This window comes from Syzygium oleosum, unplaced genomic scaffold, assembly GCF_021117445.2.
Source record: "Syzygium oleosum isolate NSW1041296 unplaced genomic scaffold, Sole_v2.1 Sole_v2.52, whole genome shotgun sequence".
Taxonomy (NCBI): Eukaryota; Viridiplantae; Streptophyta; class Magnoliopsida; order Myrtales; family Myrtaceae; genus Syzygium; species Syzygium oleosum.
Window position 1 is genome coordinate 616,192 of NW_026607536.1, and position 23,914 is coordinate 640,105.

General features: G+C 44.0%; 5 protein-coding genes across 6 annotated transcripts; 2 read left to right on the forward strand and 3 right to left on the reverse strand.

The window, feature by feature from the left end:
• Positions 1 to 101: 101 nt before the first annotated feature.
• Positions 102 to 3,107, forward strand: LOC115679601 (uncharacterized). Of its 2 annotated transcripts, none has more exons than XM_056307375.1 (2): positions 102 to 869; positions 2,531 to 3,107. In XM_056307375.1, the coding sequence occupies exons 1-2, from the start codon at positions 225 to 227 to the stop codon at positions 2,747 to 2,749; spliced, it is 864 nt and encodes a 287-aa protein (XP_056163350.1). In that variant the 5' UTR covers positions 102 to 224; the 3' UTR covers positions 2,750 to 3,107. The 2 variants fall into 2 exon arrangements, with proteins under 2 accessions (XP_056163350.1, XP_030459077.1); XM_030603217.2 differs by having other exon boundaries at positions 114 to 869; positions 2,538 to 3,107.
• An 822-nt stretch (positions 3,108 to 3,929) lies between these two features.
• Positions 3,930 to 7,021, forward strand: LOC115679602 (COP9 signalosome complex subunit 8). The gene is made up of 5 exons (XM_030603218.2): positions 3,930 to 4,139; positions 4,270 to 4,349; positions 4,847 to 5,028; positions 6,211 to 6,318; positions 6,626 to 7,021. Exons 1-5 carry the CDS (start codon positions 4,056 to 4,058, stop codon positions 6,763 to 6,765), a joined length of 594 nt encoding a protein of 197 aa, XP_030459078.1. The 5' UTR covers positions 3,930 to 4,055; the 3' UTR covers positions 6,766 to 7,021.
• A 2,063-nt stretch (positions 7,022 to 9,084) lies between these two features.
• Positions 9,085 to 12,623, reverse strand: LOC115679588 (WAT1-related protein At1g68170-like). The gene is made up of 7 exons (XM_056307386.1): positions 12,258 to 12,623; positions 11,936 to 11,998; positions 11,078 to 11,194; positions 10,665 to 10,941; positions 10,019 to 10,177; positions 9,769 to 9,920; positions 9,085 to 9,587 (listed from the first exon to the last, which is right to left on the reverse strand). Exons 1-7 carry the CDS (start codon positions 12,557 to 12,559, stop codon positions 9,308 to 9,310), a joined length of 1,350 nt encoding a protein of 449 aa, XP_056163361.1. The 5' UTR covers positions 12,560 to 12,623; the 3' UTR covers positions 9,085 to 9,307.
• A 6,799-nt stretch (positions 12,624 to 19,422) lies between these two features.
• Positions 19,423 to 21,157, reverse strand: LOC115679648 (uncharacterized). Its single transcript, XM_030603290.2, has 2 exons — positions 19,957 to 21,157; positions 19,423 to 19,750 (listed from the first exon to the last, which is right to left on the reverse strand). The coding sequence occupies exons 1-2, from the start codon at positions 20,191 to 20,193 to the stop codon at positions 19,640 to 19,642; spliced, it is 348 nt and encodes a 115-aa protein (XP_030459150.1). The 5' UTR covers positions 20,194 to 21,157; the 3' UTR covers positions 19,423 to 19,639.
• Positions 21,158 to 21,311: 154 nt separating this feature from the next.
• Positions 21,312 to 23,753, reverse strand: LOC115679647 (actin-3-like). Its single transcript, XM_030603288.2, has 5 exons — positions 23,613 to 23,753; positions 23,382 to 23,451; positions 22,806 to 23,199; positions 21,886 to 22,499; positions 21,312 to 21,762 (listed from the first exon to the last, which is right to left on the reverse strand). Exons 2-5 carry the CDS (start codon positions 23,439 to 23,441, stop codon positions 21,697 to 21,699), a joined length of 1,134 nt encoding a protein of 377 aa, XP_030459148.1. The 5' UTR covers positions 23,442 to 23,451; positions 23,613 to 23,753; the 3' UTR covers positions 21,312 to 21,696.
• Between the last annotated feature and the right edge of the window lie 161 nt (positions 23,754 to 23,914).

The following is a 23,914-nucleotide window of genomic DNA, read 5'->3' on the forward strand; positions in this document are numbered from 1 at the left end:
GAGGGAGGGGCCTTTTTGTTTATGTCCCTGCTAAGCAAAGTCGTTTCTCAGTCCTCTCACTCCCCCCCACTCTTTCTTTCTCTCTCTCTCTCTCTCTCTCTCTCTAAAGCCGAGCGAGGCAGAAAAGAGGAAAAAAAAAGCAGAGGAAAAAGACAGACGAGGGAGGAGAGGAGTGGAGGCAGGAGAGAGAGAGAGAGAGAATTCGTGCCCGGAGAAAGCAAAGAATGACAACTCGGGCCAACGGCGACCACCGCGCACGCCACGCGCCGCCCTCCCAAGAACGCCACCAGTACTACTACGCCTCCTCCTCCTCCTCCTCCTCGGCTTCGCTCAAGGGCTGCTGCTGCTGCCTCTTCCTGCTCTTCTCCTTCCTCGCCCTCCTCGTCCTCGCCGTCGTCCTCGTCATCGTCCTCGCCGTCAAGCCCAAGAAGCCCCAGTTCGACCTCCAGCAGGTCGGCGTCCAGTACATGGGCATCTCCGCCTCCGACCCCGCCACGGCCGCCGCGGCAGCTGCCGCCTCGGCCGGCGCCGGCTCCAGCCCGACGAGCGCGTCGCTGTCCCTGACCATCAGGATGCTCTTCCTGGCGGTGAATCCGAACAAGGTCGGGATCAGGTACGGCGAGTCGAGGTTCACGGTGATGTACAAGGGGATTCCGCTGGGGAAGGCCTCCGTGCCGGGGTTCTTCCAGGAGGCGCACAGCGAGCGGCAGGTGGTGGCCACCATCGCCGTCGATCGCTTCAATCTGTTGCAGGCGGACGCGGCGGACTTGATAAGGGACGCTTCGCTGAACGACCGGGTGGAGCTCCGGGTGCTTGGGGATGTCGGGGCCAAGATCCGGGTCCTGAACATCGACTCTCCTGGCGTTCAGGTCAGTTCAGAATTCCCGTTAGCTCTTCTTGTAGCTCAGTTCGCGATTACGTACACATTAATCAGTGCACCCGACTTGTGTGATTAGCTTAGTCTAGGCATATGGTCCCCTGAATTTTCTTGATATTACGGTCGTGGCGTTGATTTAGGTGGGTTAGTGTTTGGGAGGGGAACGGCGGAGGGCCGCCGTTGGAGGTGGTGGAGGGGCGGTTGGGGCATGATGTTTATGTTGATTGGGGGCCCGCACTAACATAGCCTCGCTCTTCGGGGGTCGGTGGTGCCGTCGTAATAATGGGGCGGGGTTCATATGTTGTCCGGTAACTGCGCAGGTCGATGGTTACGGTCTTGATGACGAAGTGTTAGGGACTAAGCTAGGCTCAGGCAAAGTCAGTGATTTTGTTCTTTCTTTTTCTTTTATTCAAACTATTTTCTTTTAAAAGTTTGACAAAATTTACCGCTACCTCGATACACGCCCTTTGATGACATCGAGTCTTTGTCTGGAAGGAATATGCTATATTTTTCTCAGTTTTTTTTTTAGACCCGGCCGACGCCCGCTCGTCTTCCTGGATATCTGCTTTTAATCTGGGTACAAGTTACAACCTTTAGGTGATGCAGGATTGCTTCCGAAAGTAAAACTAGCTCCTTTCTCGTTCACATTCCTGTTCACCTTCCAGAACACGACAAGACGCCGAGCACGTCGTACTCTCTACACGGTTGCATCCTTAGGTTTTGGAATCACGCCCTGCGAATATAGTGCCCTAATGTCTTGGCTCTGTTACAGAGAATGTGATGTAGGAAATAGCCAATTTTTGTGTTTTGGATACATCTCGCTTGTGTAAACTGCTGTTGAAGTTAGGACATCGTGTGCGCTGCTAAGGGGAACAGCTGTCTTGGTATCAACCACAACTTTACTTAGTTCTTGATGCTTGTGAATTTGGGTGACCCACAAATTGAAATATTGTCTTGAAATTCCTCCATAATTCCTGAATTCCGTCATCAACACTCAGCACTATAACCCTCTGGGACTCGAACCAACGAATGGTTTTTATTCGGGCCTAAGCAACCAAGAAACTTGGCTCCACTCTACTCTCAGTTCTCTTGATTGACTAACGAGGACTAGAGGGTGGGAGTGCGGCCAAATCGTTTGACAAATTGTCTTCGCCATTATTAATAGAATTGACGCTGATCGTGCAAGGAAGAGTCGAGAGGAGAGAGCTGGGTGTAGTGTACAGTGTCGGCCATGTGATCTCGTCCCTTCATGGGTCCCATCCATGCTCCTCGGGCGCATGGCAACTAACTTGTAAAAATCGGGCACGAAGGTATCATTGCGCTAGAGGAATCAAAACCTCTTTCCTTTTGTTGTAATTTCCTGGTTGAAGTGAATGCTCGTGGGCCCCAGCACCTCACTTTCCCAATCATGCCTGACATGTATCGATTTCTTCGAAGGGGGGGTCATGTTATTTTTGTCAACTGCACCTCCCCAAGTTGGAGACTATCGCCTCACTTTCGGTTCTTGACTTGGCAGTAGTATTCCCACGCGCCAGTCTCGAACCATTGCGCACTTGTGTTTTGCACTCTGTATTTATGATGTGGGTTTGTGTCTGATTATCTGTTTTAGTGGGAACTGATTCGAGTGTGTGTGGGTGGTGAATGATGGTGGAGTGGGCAGGTATCAGTGAATTGTGCAGTAGTGATCAGTCCAAGCAAGCAGTCCCTCACGTACAAGCAGTGTGGATTCGATGGATTGCGCGTGTAAAGATTCGAGATCAACAACACTCCCAGTCCCATCCTCCTCCCCCTTTTCTCTTCTTTTTATTTTATTTTATTAACTTTTGCCTCTCCTCAAATCAATTGGAGATGGAGAGACAGATAAAGGTATAAGGGGGGAGGGGAAAAAGTCGAAAGGAAAAGGAGGTGGGAACACAGCAGGAAGCTGCCCAATCCGCCCAATCCCACATGGCGGAGTATGTCAAAAGCAAAGGGGTTGAGGATGCTGGGAGAAAATTCCGGAGCTGTAATTGAAGACTATACAATTCTTTCCCTAAAAGTTTTTTTTTTTCAATTTATTAACTCTTTCTTTCTTTCTTTCTTTGCAATTCTTTTAGTTTTCCTTTCTTTTTTGTTTTTTGGTTTCACAACACCGGTTCCTTCGCTTGGACGGAACATACATATGACCGCACTGTAAAGTGGAGGCTGAGCTGAAGATTTGCTACTCCAATTTCAGATGCTTCTTTGACTCTCTCTCTCTCTCTCTCTCTCTCTCTGATGAAGAAGTTCATCATATGGCCCATGTATTTAGAAATTAGAACCTAACGAGCAAGGTGTGCTGTTCCCTTCAGTTTTGATTAACGGGTAGTTTGGCCACAAAGAGATTAATTAACGAATCCCAGAGATAAGCGACGCTTTGTATGTAGATTCGTGCTTGATCTTGCATCTACAAATCTAGGCGGACCGCGAAATTATCCCACTACAAGACATGATTGGAAGCACGTAGAAATAAACGATAATAACCTCTTATGATCCTATCTTATGATCTAGCCATACCAGACTAGGTGCATTACGTGCTTGTGCATTAATTTACAAAAATTAGCCTACCAGTATTAGGTTTTTCCGCTTTTCTGAGTAACAAGATTAGGCCCCTTTTTTTAAAATAAAGGACGACCATCTCGTTCATTAGATTTGTCTAAGGAAAAAGTATGATATCTGCGACTGTATGACCATTTTATTCACGTTACATGTACGCAACTTTTCGCGTATCATCAAATGTAAATAATTTCTTATTCGGGGCGATTTATCTGAATTTCGACTGTCTTTCTAGCGAGCTTTTTACGGGGGCTTGACTTAGAAAGGCTTTCTGGAATGACCCCTTTTGAAAAGAAAAAAGGAGGACCCCAAAGAAAAGCTTCACAATATACATCGGTCAATGCTTTGCCCAGATAAACACGATGGCAGTTGAGGCCTCAAAAAGCCCACTCTCAAGAGCCTTCATTTGGGCCTGAAACTAGAGGCCCATTTATCGGACCGGGTCGATCCATACCCCGCAATAAAGCGGTCCGATCCAAACCCGCCGTGATTCGGATCATCCGAAATCGAAACCTTGCAAGCTACCACCTTCTCCCTCTCCCCCACTCGAGCACGCTTACAAACAATCGGTGGAACACAGAGGAAAACAAGGGCAACGAAAGCAATGGATTTTGGTGACCTGAAGGAGGCTTTGGCCTCCCAGTCCTACGCCCAAATCGCTGATATCTGTGATCATCTGATGCTTCAGGTAGTTCTGATTGCTCTTCTCGAAGTTCTTCTGTGCGTGTCCGTTTGTGTTTCAGGCTTGATTCGTGTGCATAGAATGTTGGGTTTTGTTGTCGTCGACCTGAGTTAGCAGAACGTGCGCACGCACGCAGGTAGCGGCAGATGGCGCAGCTTTCCAGGAAGAATGGCCCTACGCTATTCACCTTCTCGGCCACATTTATGCTGATGATATGTAAGCTTTCTTGTCCTCGTTTGACTGGGTTCTGGTTATGATTGGTGGCAGAATACCTACGGAAATGTCGTGTCTTTGGACTTCTGTCGGTCAGAGAAACTGAGGGGGTGGATGAGTTGGAAGGATAATTCCTGATTGAAAGAGATACTGTTCGACTGATTTTACCAAAAAGATGGGGATTTATGATCTAGTTGTTTTTGTTGATGCACCATCGGTTATCCTGCAGAAGTCTTCTGACTTTTCCTAGCTATAACTGTTAAGAATTGGCTGGAGTGGTATGAATTGATCTATAATCCTGGGGATCCGAGTCTCTCCTTGATCAGATTTTTGAACTTATTTTGGGTTGCGTTATTGCTGGCTATGCTTGCGATACCAGAACTCTTGCTTAGTGGGAGATTTAGGATTGTGGACTTGATCTTTGTTCTGTTTTTTGTTGTGCTATATTGTGTCGTCCTACGATGTTAGATGTCGGCCCTCACTTGAGCTTTGGTTAGCAGTAGCAGTGCTCGGTTCCTCTGGAAATCAATACCTTCTTCCATCAAAGAGAACCAACCAGAAGTAGGTGCTGCCTGGAAAATCGGTCAGCACCTGTGGACTCGGGACTATGCAGCTGTGCATGAGGCTATTCGTGGGTTTGATTGGAGTCAGGAAGTTAGAGGTCTTGTAGCTTCATTTGCAGGCAAGTTAGCTCTTTCAATATGTATTCTTGGGCATGAGCATGTGTGTCGTGATTAATAATCGATGCACGGCAATATTCTTGGTTTCTTAAATGGAATATATGTAAGAAACAATTTTTTATGGTCACGTTGGAAGACCTTTAAGCAACATCAATCAATTTAATGCTTTGTCTGGTTCCAGTACATGCTTTTCAAAAGCCATAAATTGATTTGCTTATCTGAGTTTTTTGTGCTTCCTCTGGTATAATTTTATCAGAAGTCGAGCAATGTTCAATCGAGTGTTTGTTTCATAAAGTTTCTAAGGAGTTTATATTTCCCTTGGCTTGTGCTGGGATGGGAATTGGTTAGTTGTCTTTGCTAGCGTCTCTCTGGCTTCATAGTTGAGCCTTTATATAGTTGTGCTTTTATTGGTAGCAAATCTGAGCAATGAAGAGTTAGATGGAAGACTGATTATGTGATGATGTGCATTCTGCTTGCCGTGTGCATACCCTCTTAGGTTCTTATCGATGTGCATTCTTCATTCTTGTTGAAGCTAAATGGCAATTGCTTGTGTGGCTCGATGTTAAGTTCAATGATGACAATTCTGTTGAGTCAGATGACGTTAGATATGCGAATTTTAGTTACAAATAGGCATGTCCCTATGTTGTCGATACCATTACTTTGAGTTGATATTTAAGATGGTTTTCCTGTCTAACTTCTAGCATCATTCTATCGTTGATTGTGTGCTTCTTAGATATTTTTGAATTCTTTTTCCTTCTTCTTTTTCATGCGTGTTTGGTTGTAGGAAGTGATGCTGCTTGCACATCCCCTGTGAAGGATGTTTTGGATGATAAGGTATCATAAACTAATGAATTAAGTGCAGAGACATTTTTAATAGTTTAGGTTTGGAAAGATTAAACTAGACTGGAAGAGAAGTAGTTTATTAACTCATGGGACACTATACTTATTTTACTAGATGCGAGAAACGGGAAAAACAAAGAGAGGCAAGAACCTAAAAGTGTGGAGTCATTATGAGTGGAATGACATGACTTTTGACTCTTATGCTCTCCACTAAGTTCTTGACTTGCTTCAGTTATAACGCATTCTTAAGTTTTCAACTTTAGTTCCATTAAGTCGCCTCTTTTTTGATGATTTATTGACATTAGCATGGTTGCATTTTCATGACATTCCGATTGTTGTAGCAGAGCAATACACCAAGAGGATGTTCCGGCTGCTGTCATCTGCCTATTCAACAATAAGCCTCCAAGATGCAGCCCTATTTCTGGGAATGAGCGAGGATGATGCAGCAAACTGTAAGCTTCTACACTCGTTGAAAAGTGAATAGGAATAAGTTTGTGAAATTAATGCAAACATTCTTGAGGCTCTTTCGTTGTACATTACGTCGACTAGTCCATTGATATAAGACATGGGCTTGGGTCTTGTGGAGGGAGCTAAAAAATCAGATGCCCTTTGATTTAGATAGAGTATGGCTAATTAGACTATATTGCTTTCCTTCTGTCTTAAACCTATTGGTGCAATTGCCCGTCCATTCATTTTTCTCTTGCCTCATTACTGCCTTTTTCATTTGCTCATTAGTTGAGTTTCTGTTGATACTTGCAGATGTGCTCCAGCAAGGTTGGGATGTCGACCCCGCTTCTCGAATGCTTACAGTGAGGCAGCAGCAGGCGGTGACCGATCAAAAGCTGGATCCTAGTAAACTGCAGCGGCTGACTGAATATGTATTTCAACTTGAGCATTAGCCAGATCTCTTTTAAGAATGGTGTTTGGTTTCGGATGGTAAATAGACTTGTGTAGAGAATTGACTCATCAAGAGAAGAGACATGAAGGACACTACTTCTCCCAGATCCCTTAAATGCAATCACCGATATAATCCTTATGTCTCACTAAAGTTATCCATATGGACTATTGACTTTTGTGTTAAAGTGGCTTCTAGGCGCATGTGGTCAGCTAAAAGACTAACTCATGTGTGATTGAATGAAGGGTACGTTTCTGTGAGCTACAAATTCCACTGTCTAGGCCTTTCGTTTTTCTGGTAGCAGGGAAATTTTCAGAGTGTAAAGGGATGTCGCAGCCTAATCTTACAACCTTTTGTCCCCTGGCACAAGAGTAATGAGTAGTTTCTTGTAGCCTGGGAAATATCCAGTACTTTCCTGTTCCGTCAAATGTATGTTTCTCGATATATCTGGCGCTTTCTGATATAAGAGAACACAAGACAGAAATGAAAATAGACTCACCACAGTAGAAGAACAATTACCCACGAGACAACGAACGACTATAACTCAAATATGACATAAATGAAACACAATTGGGCATCAACTTTTGTACAAAATAGATTGTAATGCGAAAATAAACGGTAAATCAACTTGTCAAACTAACTCCGTTCGTTTGGCGGAAAATATTCTCCTTTTGGAAAATATTTTCCCGGAAGTCATTTTCCTGGAAAATGTTTTCCCGGAATATAATTTTCCGGTGTTCGGCGACCAATATGAAAAAGTTTCGGAAAATATTTTTTGCGGCGACGGCGGCGGCGGCGTGGGCGACCTGCGGGCGCGGCGGCGACCGGCGCGGCGGCCGCGCCGGGCGGCGGGCGGGCGGGCGGCGACCGACGGCGGCCGGCGGCCAACGGCGGTGACCGGCGATCAACTTCCTCTCCCGCGGAAAACATTTTCCCTCCCATGGGCAATTTTGCCTTCAATTTGGGGGAAAATGATTTCCTCAAAACAATGAAGGATTTGGGGGTGGGGAAGGAAAATGTTTTCCCACGAAAAACATTTTCCGCCCCCGAACACCGGAAAACGCGGAAAATGTTTTCCGGAAAAATATTTTTCCGCAAACGAACACAGCCTAAAGATGCAATCTTTTTTCGGTGAAAAGATGCCCCCAAAACAATGCCATGGAAAATAATTGTTGTACCACAAGACTTGCAACCATGGAAAGTCCAAAAAGGAAAAAGCAAGAACCATAACACTTGCAAAGGGTTTCGTCGCAAGGGGTTGACCCTCTCGGACATTCGCCATCAATGCATTCGATCGACGAAGCGGACTTCAGTTTCAGCGACACTGTGCGTGAGGTTTTCTTTTCCTCTTGAAAACATCGTGTTTGGAAGTTTTGGTCCAAGCGCAAGCAATGAAGAGATTCAACTTCGACGAGGCAAAAGATGTAAGTTATGCACGCCATATAAGAGAAATCGAATTTAATCTCCATTCCAAGAGAGATGGGAAAAGCAGATCGACCAAGTCAAATGCTGGAACTTCACGCCAACCGCATGATGTTATGTACAAAAACCACAGAATCATATGACCCTACAATTATGTCCGAGATGGAGTTCCATATACAATTCAATTACATCTCATCTTCTTGGCATGGACAGCATCGATGATAGGCTTGGTCGACCTGTAGATATGCCGGATCGACCGGTACCTCTTGTTCCGCCGCATCAGATCATCCTCAGTCTCTCTGAACAATAACGCTGCCTCTCGAAAGGCCGAAGAGGCTTCGGTTCCGTCCTCCTCCTCCTCCTTCTCCCTCTTCGCACTGCCGTCGCTCTCATCCGAGTTTCCACTGAGTTGCACGAGTTGCCGAGCCACATCGAGCTCCGTCTCTGAGAAAGCGGCCTTCTTCTTCCCCTCCTGGGTTCTTCCTTCTTTACCACAAGACGTTGATTGTTTCGCCATCGAAGCCTTTACTTGTTCATGATATGTAAGAAGAAGATGATACGGATGTTGGCTGTATATATTTATAGAACGAGGTTAGAGAGCACAGGAAGCAACATGGAACGGATGGAGAGAAGCGTGTCTGAGATCTTGCCGACTCTGCATATGATTATTATTCTTTCGATATGCCGTTGACGTGCGTTTCAAATTAGGAAACTTTTTGCACCGCGTTTGAGAAGGAGATGGAGTTTAGCTATTGGACCCAACATTTGGGCCCATTAATTAATGGACCTAACCCACTTGGCCATTTCAATCTATCTGCACTTGCCCTGGAGAGATGGTGCAACAGTGAGAAAAAAAAAAGCATCACATTGCAAGTTGAATGATACATTTCTCCATCCCGAATAGTCCATATTCAAGCTATACTGCTACTAGTAATCTCCCATCTAGTAATGGATCGAGTCCCAAAAGAAAGAATTGCCTACACAACTTATAATAGTTACATATGATAACAAAAACCCCAAGATTGCAGTCAAGAAGATGTACAATGTGTTGGATGGAACATCGGACAGAGTGTACTGTGTTTTCCGACTTGATGAACCTTTGCTTTTTCTTCCCTTCATCCTCCTCAATTATTGGGCAGCTCCCGGGCGACACCGTCTTTTACCATGGATGATGCTCGATTTGGAATGTCATCAGCATCAGCCGCTACATGATGACTGTTGTTTTCCATATCATTACTGCTGTTAATGGAACGGGAGGTGGTGATAACAATCTGAATGGAAGAGTTGGTCTCTGTAATGCTTTTGGAGGGCACTATCACTAGTTGGTCCATCCTTCTCATCTCTTTGCGCTTTCCCCATAGCACCACATATAGCCCACACACTATCAGTCCTGCTCCCAGTAAGCTGCCACATGAACCAATGCTTCAACCAATTAGTCTCACTAACAATGAAGTGTTATTCGTTTTCACGTATTATATGCTTATATGTGCCAATCACCAATCTCGAATACAGATGCATATGTGACGTGTCACATATATGCAGAAATTTCCGAATAGAATAGGTAAGGTAAGGGGGGACCCCATACCTTCCAAGGTGAAGCTTCTCATCCAATAGGAACGAGCCGGCTAAGGCCACAAGGACCAGCATCAGAGGGGTAAAGACCGAAGCGAACAAGGGTCCTCTCTTGTGCACGCACCAACCTAGCAGACTCACACATACTCCTGAAGCAACAAGTCCCTGCAACAGTTGTTATAGCTTTCAGTGACGTATTCCGAATGAACCTGAGTTCCCCGGCTAGCAGTTAATTGTTGGTGCGGATTTGAATGATTGCATACCGTGTAAGCCACAGTTAGGAGCCTGATGTTCCAGCCCAACTTCCACTCAGACCAATCTCTCTCTGTGCACAGAGCAAAACCCACTGCTTGAATCGACCCGAAGAGGGAAATCAATGCTGTGCTTGAGTAATGGCATGGGTACCTCTCGGCCATCTTTGTCTGTTGCATGGCAAGTCATCTATTAGACATTATCATCTGAACTAGCTGGAGCCATTACCAACATGAGTGGTTTCAGTTTACTAGTGATGTAATGATGAAAAAAAATAACAGTCTATGTTCATGCTATGTGAGTGAATCTTATATATACTTTCTAGTCTTATAGCCCAATAAGTGTCCCAGACAGTATCTGTGAAGATTGATTTTTGGGTACCAAAGCTCACCCATCTCTAATCTATTGCAACATTAACCTTGAACTGACTCCATACTGGTCTCCAAAAAAAAAAAGTTCGACAGATTTTCATCCTGAGAGCCCTTAAATTTTCATTGTTAAGCTACAACCTATAACAATATGTGTAGCTTTTAGTGCAGAAAGAGCCTTCATGCAGTTCCTCTGGTGAGTTAAATTACAGGTGCAAGTCCATTTAGGAAATCTGACCGATTTCTTGTACCAAAGTTTGAAGCAGGACATTATTGGTCGGAATAGCACCTGAAGTATCAACCACAAAGAGTAGCATACGCAACTGCCGACGGCCAACATAGAGCCCAGCACATGACTCCCATGTCCGGCAGGGTTCAAGAAGGCCGGAGGGAGGCTGGCCGGTTGCGGTTGGTGACCGTGGTGATGCAAGAGATCGACATGGGTCGACCACATCCGGATCTCAAATCCTTTGTAGAGAGTGAGGACCATTGCTCCACCAATTCCCATCAATGTCCCCAACACTTTGGCCTTCCCTTCAATCCTTCCTATTACCACCCTTTCCAACCTAAATAACGCCCAACCAAGAGAAAAATTTTCACATAGACAAGATGAAATTAGTGTAAAGCGAAGAAAATGCAGAAACTATACATACAAAGCACAATGGACCGATATAGTGGGAAGAGAGTTCAGAACATAATTACCCAAAGGAAACGGCCATGATATATGTGATAGCAGGTGCGAGGTTGAGCATGGCCGCAGCATAAGTTGCTGAGGTGAGTGCTAAGCTTTCCAAGTATAAGTTCTGTACCAGTGATCCCCTGAAACCGATTGAGCCTTTCTATATCAATGAGTCATGAAACTAGACTCTCAAGTACAAGTTTTGATAATAGGTACACGATTAAAAATAATCAAGCGGACGAAAGAATTGTGAAATTTCTGTATATCTCGATATATATATTAATAAATAATGCATCAGCCTATTTATAAGCTCCATACGTAAAAACATATCTCGGTTCACAGACTATGATGCAAAATCTGCCACTTGGTTGTATAAGGTATTAATTTGGTCTCTGTTCTAGCTAGCAGGGTGAAGTATTCATGTCGCAGTCGCTGAAAGGACAAGTACCACTTGTCATTCCATAGCCTATTCTGAAAGCACACACGTCTCTCGGCAACATTACTTGGTTGAAATTGAAGCACCCCCTTAATAATCATTGTCTATCAGAGGTAAAAAAAAAGACCATGGATTTCCATTATCTTCAATGAATGATTTCAGACTAAAAGCTATTGGTTCGCGCTGTCGAGATGCACTATAATTCCAAATGCAAAATCTGTGTACCAACAAGAATCTAGGATCCAACGCACTAGCCGAATTTAAACTTAATTAATTTTCTAAAAGAACGATAAAGATAAGCCAATCAAGGGACCAAGAAAATGAGCCATTCGGTGATCATATCTTTGCTGTTGTCTCCGAAAAAGTAGCAAAACCCCAAGAAGAAGAAGGAGGATGTGTTATGTGCTGTGTAAGAATATGGCGGCGTGGATATAGCACGACTTACCCAAACAAACCACAGCAAAATGCTTGGAAAAGCACCATCCCTGTTAACTTAGGCCTCTTCTTCCTGCCACGAAAGAGAGAGAAAATAATTATTCATAGAACCGTCTGTGAAATCTTGATACATACATATCCTCTGTTTAAAGCGCAGGGGAAATAACCAAGAAGACGTTCTTAATTGGTAAAGGGTGAGAGAAACAAGATGGTCATTAATGGGCAGTCCTCGTTTGCCATACCATGCGTGGGCATGCAGAGAAACTTTTAAGGTATCGAGGAAAACAGGTGTTGACAAAGAGGAGCGATTGCATTTGCCGTTTGCTAGACACCTTTCGAAGAAGAGGGCGAGAGGGGAGATGAAGGCGGTGGCGAAGAGAAGGCGGTAGGCGACGACGAGCCTCAAGTTCATGCCGTCGTTGGCGGCCAGCTTGTAGAGCACGTTCACTCCAGCGAACGATGCCTGTATCACCACCATCAGTATCGCTGGCTTCGCTCCATCTATCCACTTCTTGATGGCTCTCCCCTCCATCCTCGTGTTCCCCTCGCTCTTCTTTAAATGAGGCTGGATCGTTCTTGGTCTCCCTTCGAGTGCGGAGAGAGGTGGATAAAACGGGGGTTTATAAATAAGCATCGGGAGTGAAAGCGGGGTGGTGAAAGAAATTAAGAGAACGTGACAAATGGAAACACTTCCTCTCTCTAACTAGTCACTGAGTGATGCAACAGGTGTTGTTGCCTTCCATCTTTCATGGAGATATCAAAAAGAGGGTAATGCAATGAATGGGGATCGAATAGCGAGGGTAATGCAATGAATGGGGATCGAATAGCGGGCACCGTAAATGTCACCGGAGATCAGGAGAACACAACGCAAAAAAATTCTTATATGTATCCGGAGCATGCGAGCACATTTCATCTCGATCATTGAATGGTATCGAATCTCATGTAGAGCCGATATGATTTGATGATTGAGACAGAGTTAACTCATCTCTCGTTAATTCTCTCACTCATGACAATGCACGTGTGAGGTCAGAGAAGGTCCTCGTGGGTCTCCTAGAGGACACTTGCCATGAATGCAATTGCAAAATGCAATTTCATTTTGCATTCAAATGTGGGGTGTCCCTAATCTTGATCGAGACCAAGTGAGTTAATTATGGAGTGGGTGGTGCTTTTTTTTGAATTAGTTTTATAACTAAGGAATCCCGGTATTCCTAAAATTGTGATACATTATCATGAATTAAACAAATCCAAATAATTAAGCTCTTTCTCTATAGAGGAAACACTTGTATAAACCCGATTCATTAGGGATGCATCCTAACCATAATGGACAAAGTTTGGTCGGATACAAGAAATTTTTCACATTTGGCGACATGGAAAAATGTGCCACTATATATGCAATCCCTAAACCATATGGGGATATGCATCTTATCGCTAGTAAGTTGATCCGTGAGATTATACATACGCGAAATAACCTGTTTTTATTACTCTAAGTGTTTTCTTTCTTCAATATTATTTTGGCGATCAAAAGACAATGTTTGATGTATTGCTTTAGTAGTGAGGTCAAACAATTGAGGTAATTCCCAACTCACCAAGTCACGATGGGTTTTCATATGATCTAGATGTAATGATCATTTCTTTTTCACAGGACTATTTGGATAATAAATGGCAGGGTTTCTTTCTTTTCTCTCCGTGTCGGCAAATCCCTTCATCTCTCAAAAACTCTTTCCTCCTTTGAAGCTCTCCTATAGGCTCTCAACTTTAATTTCCAAAGCTGAGAGCTTACTTAATTTTTGGTTTTCTTTTTCTTTGTTTTGATTGTCTTTTCCTTTGTCTCCCGATCTATTTTGGGTGTGTCTGTGTGTGAATAAATTTTTGCAGTTGATCTTGGGTGAATGCGGAGACCAGTTCGGTCATTCATCCAATCGACAGTCATTGAGGAGGATATTCATAACGTGGCTTCACAACCTCTCATGATTTAGATTTTGGTCTACATGGGAGTTTTACTCTCCCAAATTAGATCTAGAATAGAGATCTAGGAGTTCCTATAGGTAGTTGATATGTGTTCTTTCTATTGGAGTTGGCGAATACTTCGGGGACCCTTGTTTCTCATACCAGGCATGCCCACGTGAGCTTAGGGAAATCGAAGTATGAATCGACGACATGTGACCCCTACGCACGGAATGTCGAGGGTCCCGCTGCCCCGTTTGTTATGGGATCAAAGGGATTTGGATAGGATTGGGCTTTGGGCCCATTTTAAGTCATATATATATTGTACTTGTATGAGAGATCATTGTAACGAGTGGTTGTGGTTGGAAAATCTAAAATATTATTATGGAATCCCTTTACAAGACGTAGTTTTATTCTGGGATGAACCTGGGTAAACTCGTGTGTCAATTTTTCTATTATTTGTGTGATTGTTCTGATTCTGTTTCGAATATAACCCATCACTTTCAACATATTGAAGTTGGTGTCTTTGCTATGGTGATCAGGATGGTGAACCTAGATGTGAAATGGAGTGAGAGATCTCGATGTGTGTTCATTACTGAATATGATAATCGGCCGCCGAACGTTTATTGTAGCATATCTGTTTTTGGGGGAAGAGAGTGTGCTTCCAGACTGTGTTTTGCTATTTTCCTTCTGGGGTTATGCACCTCTCGAGTATTATTATGGCAAATGAATGGAATCTTTCTTTCGAGAAAAATAATAACAAATGGCACCTTTCATTACACATACTAAGAAACGTATCTGCGGGGGACATTGAGCAGCAAAAGCAAGACCTACTTAAAGCGAGGGATTCAAAAGGGTGATGTCTGTGGATACCTGCTCCTTTGATGACCCTGCACGATCCATCAATTGCAACCTTTTGCATAGAATTCTACAGGTTCATTGATTTTTCCCTATAATGAAAGGGTGCATATCTTGCTTTTGTCGACAGAAATAAGGAGGAAATTTCCAAAGTGGAATTTCACGAGGCACTCTTTTGCTGAAAAAGTAAGAGGTTTTTGACAATAATACTGAGGTATGAATAGAAACGTGTGCTTTCTAGCAAAAAAATGCTTTCTAGCAAAAAAAAAAACAAAAAAAGAATAGAAACGTGTGCTGCACGAGATCTCGAGTGCAATTACAACCTTAACTGGTCTAGTGCCTATGGAAAAGCGTGAAATTACAACGTTCGGCCACGGGAGACTTGAATAATTTCCACGAGGATATAACACGTGTGGCATTACATGATGCCTGTGCGGTGGCACGCAGTGATTAATAAAGCGACTAATAACCATTCTGTTTCCCTATTTTTTTATTTTTCAAAATAGATTTGAAATAAAAATTCATTTGGTAATGAGAAATAAAAACTTTTCTCATCACTTGTCTTCATTACTAGTCGGTCGCCCACCCGTCGCCCGTCATCGCCGCTGATCGCCTCCTGCTGCCATCGCTCGTCGGCGGTCGCCTCTCGCCGCCGTCCATTGCCGTTCGCTGCTGCCCGCTGTCCGCCGTCCTTTGCCGCAACTCGACATCGATCGCCTCCCACCGTCGGTCGCCTCTTGCTGCTGTCCGCCGCTGCCTGCCATCTACCGTCCTCTGCCACCGCTCAACGTCGGTAGCCTACCATCGTTGGCCGCCTCTTGCCGTCGTTTGCCACTGCCTGCCATTTGCTATCCTCCGCTGCCGCCCGACGCCGGTTGCCTCCCACCGTCGGCTGCCACCATCTGCCGTCCTCCTCCGCCGGCCAATGCCGGTCACCTCCCATCGTTGGTTGCCTCTTGTTGCCGTCCGCTGCTGCTTGCCGTCCGCCGTCTTTCGTTATTGCCCGACGCCGGTTGCCTCCCACAGTCAGCCACCATCGTCCGCCGCCGCCCGTCGATCGCCGCCGCCGCCAGTCGGCCGCCTCCTGCCGTCCTCCGTCGCGACTCGACAGCAGTTGCCTCCCAGCGGCGGCTGCCTCCTGCCTCCCGCCTCCCCGTTGCCATCCTCTGCCATCGGCTGTTGCTCGCCTGCTGCTCGGGAAAAAGAAATTTTATGTCGTTATCAGACGAATTTCTATTTCAGAAACAGAAATTTTGTATTGTTATCAAATGCATATTTTGATTCAGAAACTCGTCTATGGAATATAAATAGAAAAATCTATTTCTGGCCATAAATTAATATTTGGAACAGAATGATTATTGTTCGCGCTCCAAGACACTATCCTCGATCACCAAGATGTTACAAATCTTGACTTCTTGGTCCTTGTCACTACGCTTCATACGATCTTACCAAGTACGTGAAATTTATGAGGCTAGCCTTTATATCAGCGTGTCATAGCTGTATTTACAACCCGTGTTAATACATATAGTAGCATTAATAACTAACAAGGACGTATGGATGCGACGTGTCGATGCAAAGGTCTCACAAATCAAAGTTGACTCAGCTTTCAAAATCAAGTCCACTATGAGTTGGACGCTCGAGAAACGTGAAGTGTCCAAACTTGAGAGAGCTCCGAACAAATGTGAACCGAGACAATGTCAAGATAATCACCAATTTTGTAATTCCGCGGAGCATGTGGGTATTCGAAATAATAGGAGACAGAGTACAAACCTTAGGTCTCAATGCTCTCGGAGCTCGTGTTGTGTCATACTACTCGGTTTTGTCTCTATATTTTGTGTGTTTGCCTCGTGCGGTACGAATTAGTCCGACCGAGTGTTGCCAACTCTGGTGACCCTCATACCTCAATAGTTTCTCTTGTAAGCAGACGTCACATGTGATTAATATTAATGATACAATAACGTTAAACATAAATTAACTAAAGTTCCTAAACACAAAGGATGATTTCGACCTCCTTGCATCACTTGAATGCTTGCTTTTTCGCTTTCCTCCTCTTTCTTCATATAGTTTCTAACATTTGATTTATTGTTCTAATTTAAGCTCTATTTATTTCGTGAAAAATATTTTTCGAAAAAAACATTTTCCTCATTTTCTGGTATTTGGATCACTTAGAAAAATGGATAAATGAAAAGTGTTTTTCTAGTCAACAGAAAAAGTTTTCCTATCAAAGCTTAGATTTTGGAAAATGATTTCCAATTTGAAATCATGTTCCAAAACAAGATTAGGTTTTAGGGCATAGACTAGAACTTTGTTCTTTCTTGGGCTCTTGGTAGTAAGGCAGGGTCCCAGGTGCCCTGGCCCGAGACCATCTAGGCCGTGCCTGAGACCTTGGCTGCTATGCCTGGGTCCATCAAGGCCTGGCACAATGATATCGAAGCTGGGCTCAAGTCCTCGGGGCCCATCGAGGCTAGGTCCCGGTGCCCATGCCTCGATCCTCGACTTCTGAGCCCGGGTCCATCGAGGCCAGGCCCTAGACTCCTGTGCCTGTGCCCGGGTCCGCTGTGCTCGCACCCCGGTCCATCGATGCTAGGCCTGGACTCGGGAGTCGAGGACCAAGGCTTAGTCTCGATGGACTTGGACATAGGCGCCAAGGTCCCAAGCCCAACTTTGATGGACCTGAGTTCGGTCCGGGAACAAGGGATCGGATCCCAAGTGTTGGGTTCGGGGCCCAACCTCGATTGACTAGGGCCAGGTGCTAGGGACTTGGGTGCAACCTCCATAGACTCGAGCTGGGCGCCAGGGAGCCATGCACGGGCATCGAGTTCTCGGGCTCGGTTTTGATGGACCCAATACCAATGCCCGTGCTTGTGCCCGGATGTCAGGGATTTAGGCTTGAGACTCCGGTTCTTGTGCTGGGTCTCTTGACTATCCATGCACATGTTACTAACGTTCGAATCATGTATGTCTATTTAGAAAAATCAAATGAGATTTTTCTTACCAAACGATAGAAAATATTTTTCGATTCATTTTCAGGTTTTAACTAAACATCAAAAATTATTATTATTTTCCTGAAAAATGATTTCTCGGAAAATATTTTTCACAAATGTCATGTTTTCCGCGAAACAATCGAAGCCGTCTTTTGTTTTAATTTACAAATGAGTAAATTGAGATGAGTCAAATACATCGATTTTTGAATTGGGACTTGGGTTAATCTGGTTTGGATGAAAAGGTTGGTTTAGAATTGGACATATTGTGTATTTCTCAAGCAATAAAATAATGCCCTTTTGCAGGTGTAGGACAAATTGATTCTTACTTCTTTAAACGGGTCCCATACCTGCCCGAGAAAAAATTGCTAGCATTCATAGCAAAGGCAGCGGCTGCGCCTATTATAGCAAAAGCCAAAAGGCGAGAGCACTAACAACTTTTCTTGAAGCGCATCAATCTGAAAAAAGTTGGGGAAAAGTGTATTAGAATTCTTAAAACTTGTCATGGAAGTGTAATTGAGTCCTAAAACTTTCAAACAGTGCAATTGAGTCCTAAAATTTGTTATGAAAATGCAATCGAGTCCTAAAACTTTCAAATAATGTAATAAACGAAAGGACTTGATTGGATCAATTCGACAAGTTTTAGAATTTGATTGCACTTTTTGAAAGTTTTAGGACTCAATTGTACGTTCGTGACAAGTTTTATGACTTAATTGCACTTTCATGATAAGTTTTAGGACTTCCAATACATTTATCCCAAAAAGTTTTGTATATTACTTGACCAATAGAGTCAATTAAAGTATAAACCAAACTCTTGAACTACTTGCCAAAAACACCACCGTATTCCAAAATAGCACGATTTAAATGACATATTTCGCCTAATTGGACGTGCATACCATATCTTTTTACAGTAACATGATTGCCATAACCGGCTCCATGGAGTTCTCCACTATAGAACTTAAGCGATATACCTATTAATTTGTTCAACGCTATACTCTGATCTGTCCTTCAAACTAGAAGGTTGCCTTCCCAAAGTGTTACAAAAAACAGAAGTAAGCATTCGATATTCCCTGTCGTCCTTCTTGATAATCCCTCATTTGTCATATTTTTAGGTCATAGAAATCTAATTTCCCAATCACTTTTAAATGAGTTTTTGATAAACTTTGAATTTTGGTAGCCCAGCACCAATTTTTCTGTATATTTCTTCCTGGAAGTATTCCTGATCTCATTGATTAGGATTGGTCAAAAGATTCATGTTTAGGCAATTCATACCATCCACACTTAATGATTTGACATAAAATTTTTAGTTCTTTTCTATTTCGGCAGTAGGATATTGTTCCGTAGGAAGAAACGGGTGTTTCCCCGGCTCTACCATTTGTTCCACTTAATCCCTTTTTCAATCGGCTAAGAGTTGTGAAACCTTTCTTCTGTTACATGCATTCGATTTTCATTTCATTCGAGAAAAGTCTGTGTTTTCCAGTGAAAATTTCGATGTACGTATCTATTCTGGCTGCGCAAGTTAGACAATTGTATCATCTAGAGAGTAAAAGAGGCCATGAAATTTTAATAGCTTGGTCGAACAATGTGGACAAAGAGTGGACAAAGAGTGGAACAAAACCATGCGCAGCTAAAGGAATACGAATGGGACTTTTATTCTGGGGAAAACAATAAAACACTTAAATTATTTTTGTAACGATGGACACGCCCTCTAACATGGAAAGAAGAAAACATTGATTTGATACACCAGAGAGAATGGATTTTGGCTCACAAACTTGATGATTCATCTCTTGATTAGAGAGACTCCTTACAAATTGCTGCATAAATTTGGGGTGCACTCAAGTATATTAATCCTCATTCATTAGAAGCCCTTCTCAACTCAATTTGACTCATAATCTGTTTGACCTAGGCTTCCCTTCACTTGCTGTTTAATTCTACTCTTTCTTGGCCTCCTCAGCCTTTACTTCTTTCGTCTCCTCTTCCTTCTTGGGTTCGCCTGCGACGGCAGCCTCTCCCTCGCTCTTCTCCTCTTTCTTTTCTCCATCCTGAAGAAGGGGGGAATATTGAAACATGAAAAACTTTAGTGCCCACATGACTTATCGGTGCTTAATGGCTATACATTGCACCTCTTCAAAGGCGATGACAAAATTCGACGTGAGTATATCTTAATATATCGCCTTCATGGTTTGTTATATCGAATACTATGTGTTTGCGAGTTCTTGCGCATGTCAATCGGGTCGTGTGATCGTACCTTATCGAGCAATGTTCCTAGAGAGGGAGCATCCTTATCATCTTCGGCCTTCTTCTCAGTCTCGGTGTCGGCCTTTACTTCTTCCTTGGTCTCCTCAACCTCCGTCTTCACCTCCTCCGTCTTCTGCTCCTCAGCAGGGGCGGGGGCGGCGACCGACTCCTCCGTCGCGGGCTCCGGGGGGACTCCGCCGGCCTCGGCCTTCTTGAACTTGATGGGCACGCTAGCACATCCACCCATGTTCCCTCTTCTTCAGTTGATATAGGAAGAAGAATGCGATTTTGTTATTAATGTCTCTCTCCCGAGTCAATAGGGAGAGAGAGATATGTGGAAAGAAGAAGAGAGGGAGAGAGGGTTAATCGCAAGGCTATCAATGTTGCTTGAGGGACGCAAGGGCCGAGAGATTGTCTTCCTTTATATAACACCACGACATTCCAAATTCGGTGGTTCTTGATCCGAATTCATTGCTTGGCTCGGAAGAATTTCAGGAGGACAACGTTGGCACCAGTTAATGTTACCCAAAAAAAGGCAATCAGTGTAGGAATCGCACATGTGTATGATCGCCAATTCACAGCTGTATCTTAAATTTAGCATCCAATGTCAGACTTAATTTCACTCCGTTTCCATAATTAGGTTGACAGAGCATATGTGCACGATCGTAGTTCTGGATGTTCTGATAATGGTCTCGGACCAACCGAATGTGAACTACTCCCGGCACTATTAATAATTTAACCAGAAGACCCTTTCTATTTCGAAGTTTGATCTGGTCCTCATTGAATACGTTCTTCCCAATTTCTGACATATTGTATGAACTCATCGGGATATCATATGACATTTTGTGGTTGCTGATGAACATTGTTACCTTTATCTTATGTGGCTGTTCCATCCCATTGCCATCCAGTGTCAAACAAGAATGAATAAGGAAGTTGCCATGTACATCGCCCAAGAAAATTGCAAGTATCGAAAATTGCCAAAATCATTGGAGTGAACATCTATGCCTTTTGGTAACCTTGTCAAACAAGAAAATGAATGTTATCAGATCATGAGTAGTGTCCTGAGGCAAAAAAGATAGCTGAAACAGCCCAAAAACTTCATCTGCAGTATCGTCACCCACTCCTACATCGCTCCGAAACATCAATCGGAGAACATCTTATAAAACCTGCTAGTCAAACATTGATACATAAGTTCGGAAAAATGACACCATGAGATGCCATAATGACCAGGTACAGGTACTGCTATCTTATTGGAAATTTGCATCGGGAAATATGATAAGAATTCGCTGTCGTTGGCAAGAAAACCAGCTAAGAAAACTCAGCATCAATGGCAAACTTTAGAACTTAGTTTGACGAAAATGCGCATTGATGCAACATTGGAAGCCACTTTATTTCGCCTTGTACAAGGTTCAATGCCAATAATGGACACTGATCGACTGCCGACTCTTCGGCCTCTACTATTGTAAAACACCTAGCCACCTAGAACATGCCTAGAAAAACAAGGAAAAAGAATCGAACTGAAGAACTCAATACGACTCCATCTATTTTAGTACTCTTAACTAGTTGCCATTATCAATCTCAGCTTCTAAGACCTACTAAGAACTTGACATATTGCGACATGCAAGCTGGCAATCCAAAATCTATATTCTGCAATTCCCAAAAACTTGTAAAAGCAAACTGAACTGAACTAATGGTGTAAACAAAAACCAACTGAAAGGTGGTTGATCCATCCACAATCTCTTCAACTGACTCAGAAACATTTTCTGTGAACAATTGACGGGCCCGACTCATCGTATTCGCCTTTTGTTATCCACATCTGCAAGCAAAATTCAAATTTAAGCAATACAGATGATGAATCAAGAGACCTACTTTCAGACGAATCAAAAAAGAAAAACAATTCACTAGTGAAGTGAAACAGAACATTTGCTTTACGATTTACCTGCTGGAACGTGCTAAGGGACGCTAAAATCGAACCTCCAATCCAGACGCTGTACTTTCTCTCAGGAGGCGCAACAACCTTTATTTTCATGCTGCTGGGTGCGAGGGTGGTGATCTCCTTGCTCATTCGATCAGCAATTCCAGGAAACATTGTTGACCCTCCACTAAGCACAATGTTACCATAAAGATCCTTCCTTATATCAACGTCGCACTTCATGATCGAATTGTAAGTGGTTTCGTGAATTCCGGGGGCTTCCATTCCAACCAGAGATGGCTGGAACAGCACTTCTGGACATCGGAACCTCTCGGATCCGATTGTGATGACTTGCCCATCGGGCAACTCGTAACTCTTCTCAAGGGCTGAGCTGGTCTGGGCAGTCTCCATCTCCTGATCGAAATCAAGGGCAACATATGCTAGTTTCTCCTTCACATCACGGACAATTTCCCGTTCCGCAGTCGTGGTGAAAGAGTATCCTCTCTCTGTTAGGATCTTCATTAAAGCATCAGTCAGGTCCCGACCGGCGAGGTCCAACCGAAGAATAGCATGTGGAAGCGCATACCCTTCATAAATTGGTACCGTGTGGGTAACACCATCTCCAGAATCTAGGACGATTCCTATTGATGTGCAAAATAACGATTAGGCCGGGGCGGAAGGAAAATACTGTGAAGATTATGCCAAAGGAGTCGCAAAGTACCATTTCGAGTTAAGAATGTAGAATAGAAGGATTTCACTCTGACCATACCTCAGTGGAAGTGAGTAACAATCCAACATAATATCACAAGTACAACATTCACCGTACTCTTTCAGGTCATAGCATTTATCTGTTTACACTTATAAACTGTAAGTCCCAGCATCTATGCTCATTGCACATCTTCCGGTATTACCAAAGACCAGTAAATTATGACAGCTTATACCATTACCTGTGGTACGGCCACTGGCGTAGAGAGATAGCACAGCCTGAATGGCTACATACATCGCGGGCACCTCGAATGTCTCGAACATGATCTGGGTCATCTTCTCCCTATTGGCCTTAGGATTGAGAGGCGCCTCCGTAAGAAGGACTGGGTGATCTTCAGGAGCTACTCGGAGCTCGTTGTAGAAAGTGTGATGCCAAATCTTCTCCATATCATCCCAATTGCTGACTATCCCATGCTCGATCGGGTATTTCAAGGTGAGGATACCTCTCTTCGACTGGGCTTCGTCTCCGACATAAGCATCCTTTTGGCCCATCCCGACCATGACCCCGGTGTGCCGAGGCCGACCGACGATACTCGGAAATACTGCTCTGGGAGCATCATCACCGGCAAAACCAGCCTGCAAAACGCGGGGAGGTCATCGAGGCAAATGAAGTCATCCAAGTTAGCTGAACATGGAGGAAACTTAACCCATCATTTTCTTGATGGTAAGTCGAGGCATGTTGAGTTTGCCCTCCCAAAACAAACAGATAATTCCTGTAACATATTCGGACATCCTATTAGAAGAAAAGGGAGACCAACCTTCACCATTCCCGTGCCATTGTCGCAGACAAGAGGTTGAATGTCCTCGGTGTCAGCCATTAGCTACAATCTGTCAAAAAGAAACGGGCCAAAAGAAGTGAGGGAACAAATACCAGATATAACCAAGAAGCAGCGAGGGGTTAAAGATCAAAGAGGATGGAAGAGAAGAGACCATAACAACACAAAGCAGCAGCAACATACAGAGAAAGATGTGCATGGAACGGTGAATACCTTTGCTACGATATCTGCGACGGCGAGTTGAAGACTTTGAAGATCAGCAAAGCAAGAGATGCATTATGTTGTACTCCTTTTTCTGCGGCTCTTATAAGGAATATCAAGTGCCGAGAACATACCAACTTTAGCTGTTTTTCCTTTTTGGGCGACTGGAAATGGTGGACCGACCCCCGTTTTCCACGTCAGCATGGGGCGGCGTCGATGGTGGGCGGCGTGGGGCGGTGGTGGTGGGCCGTACGGCCATAGCCGCTCATGACCTGGAAAGTTTGCCCCCCGACCGAAAGAAAAATTGCGGAATC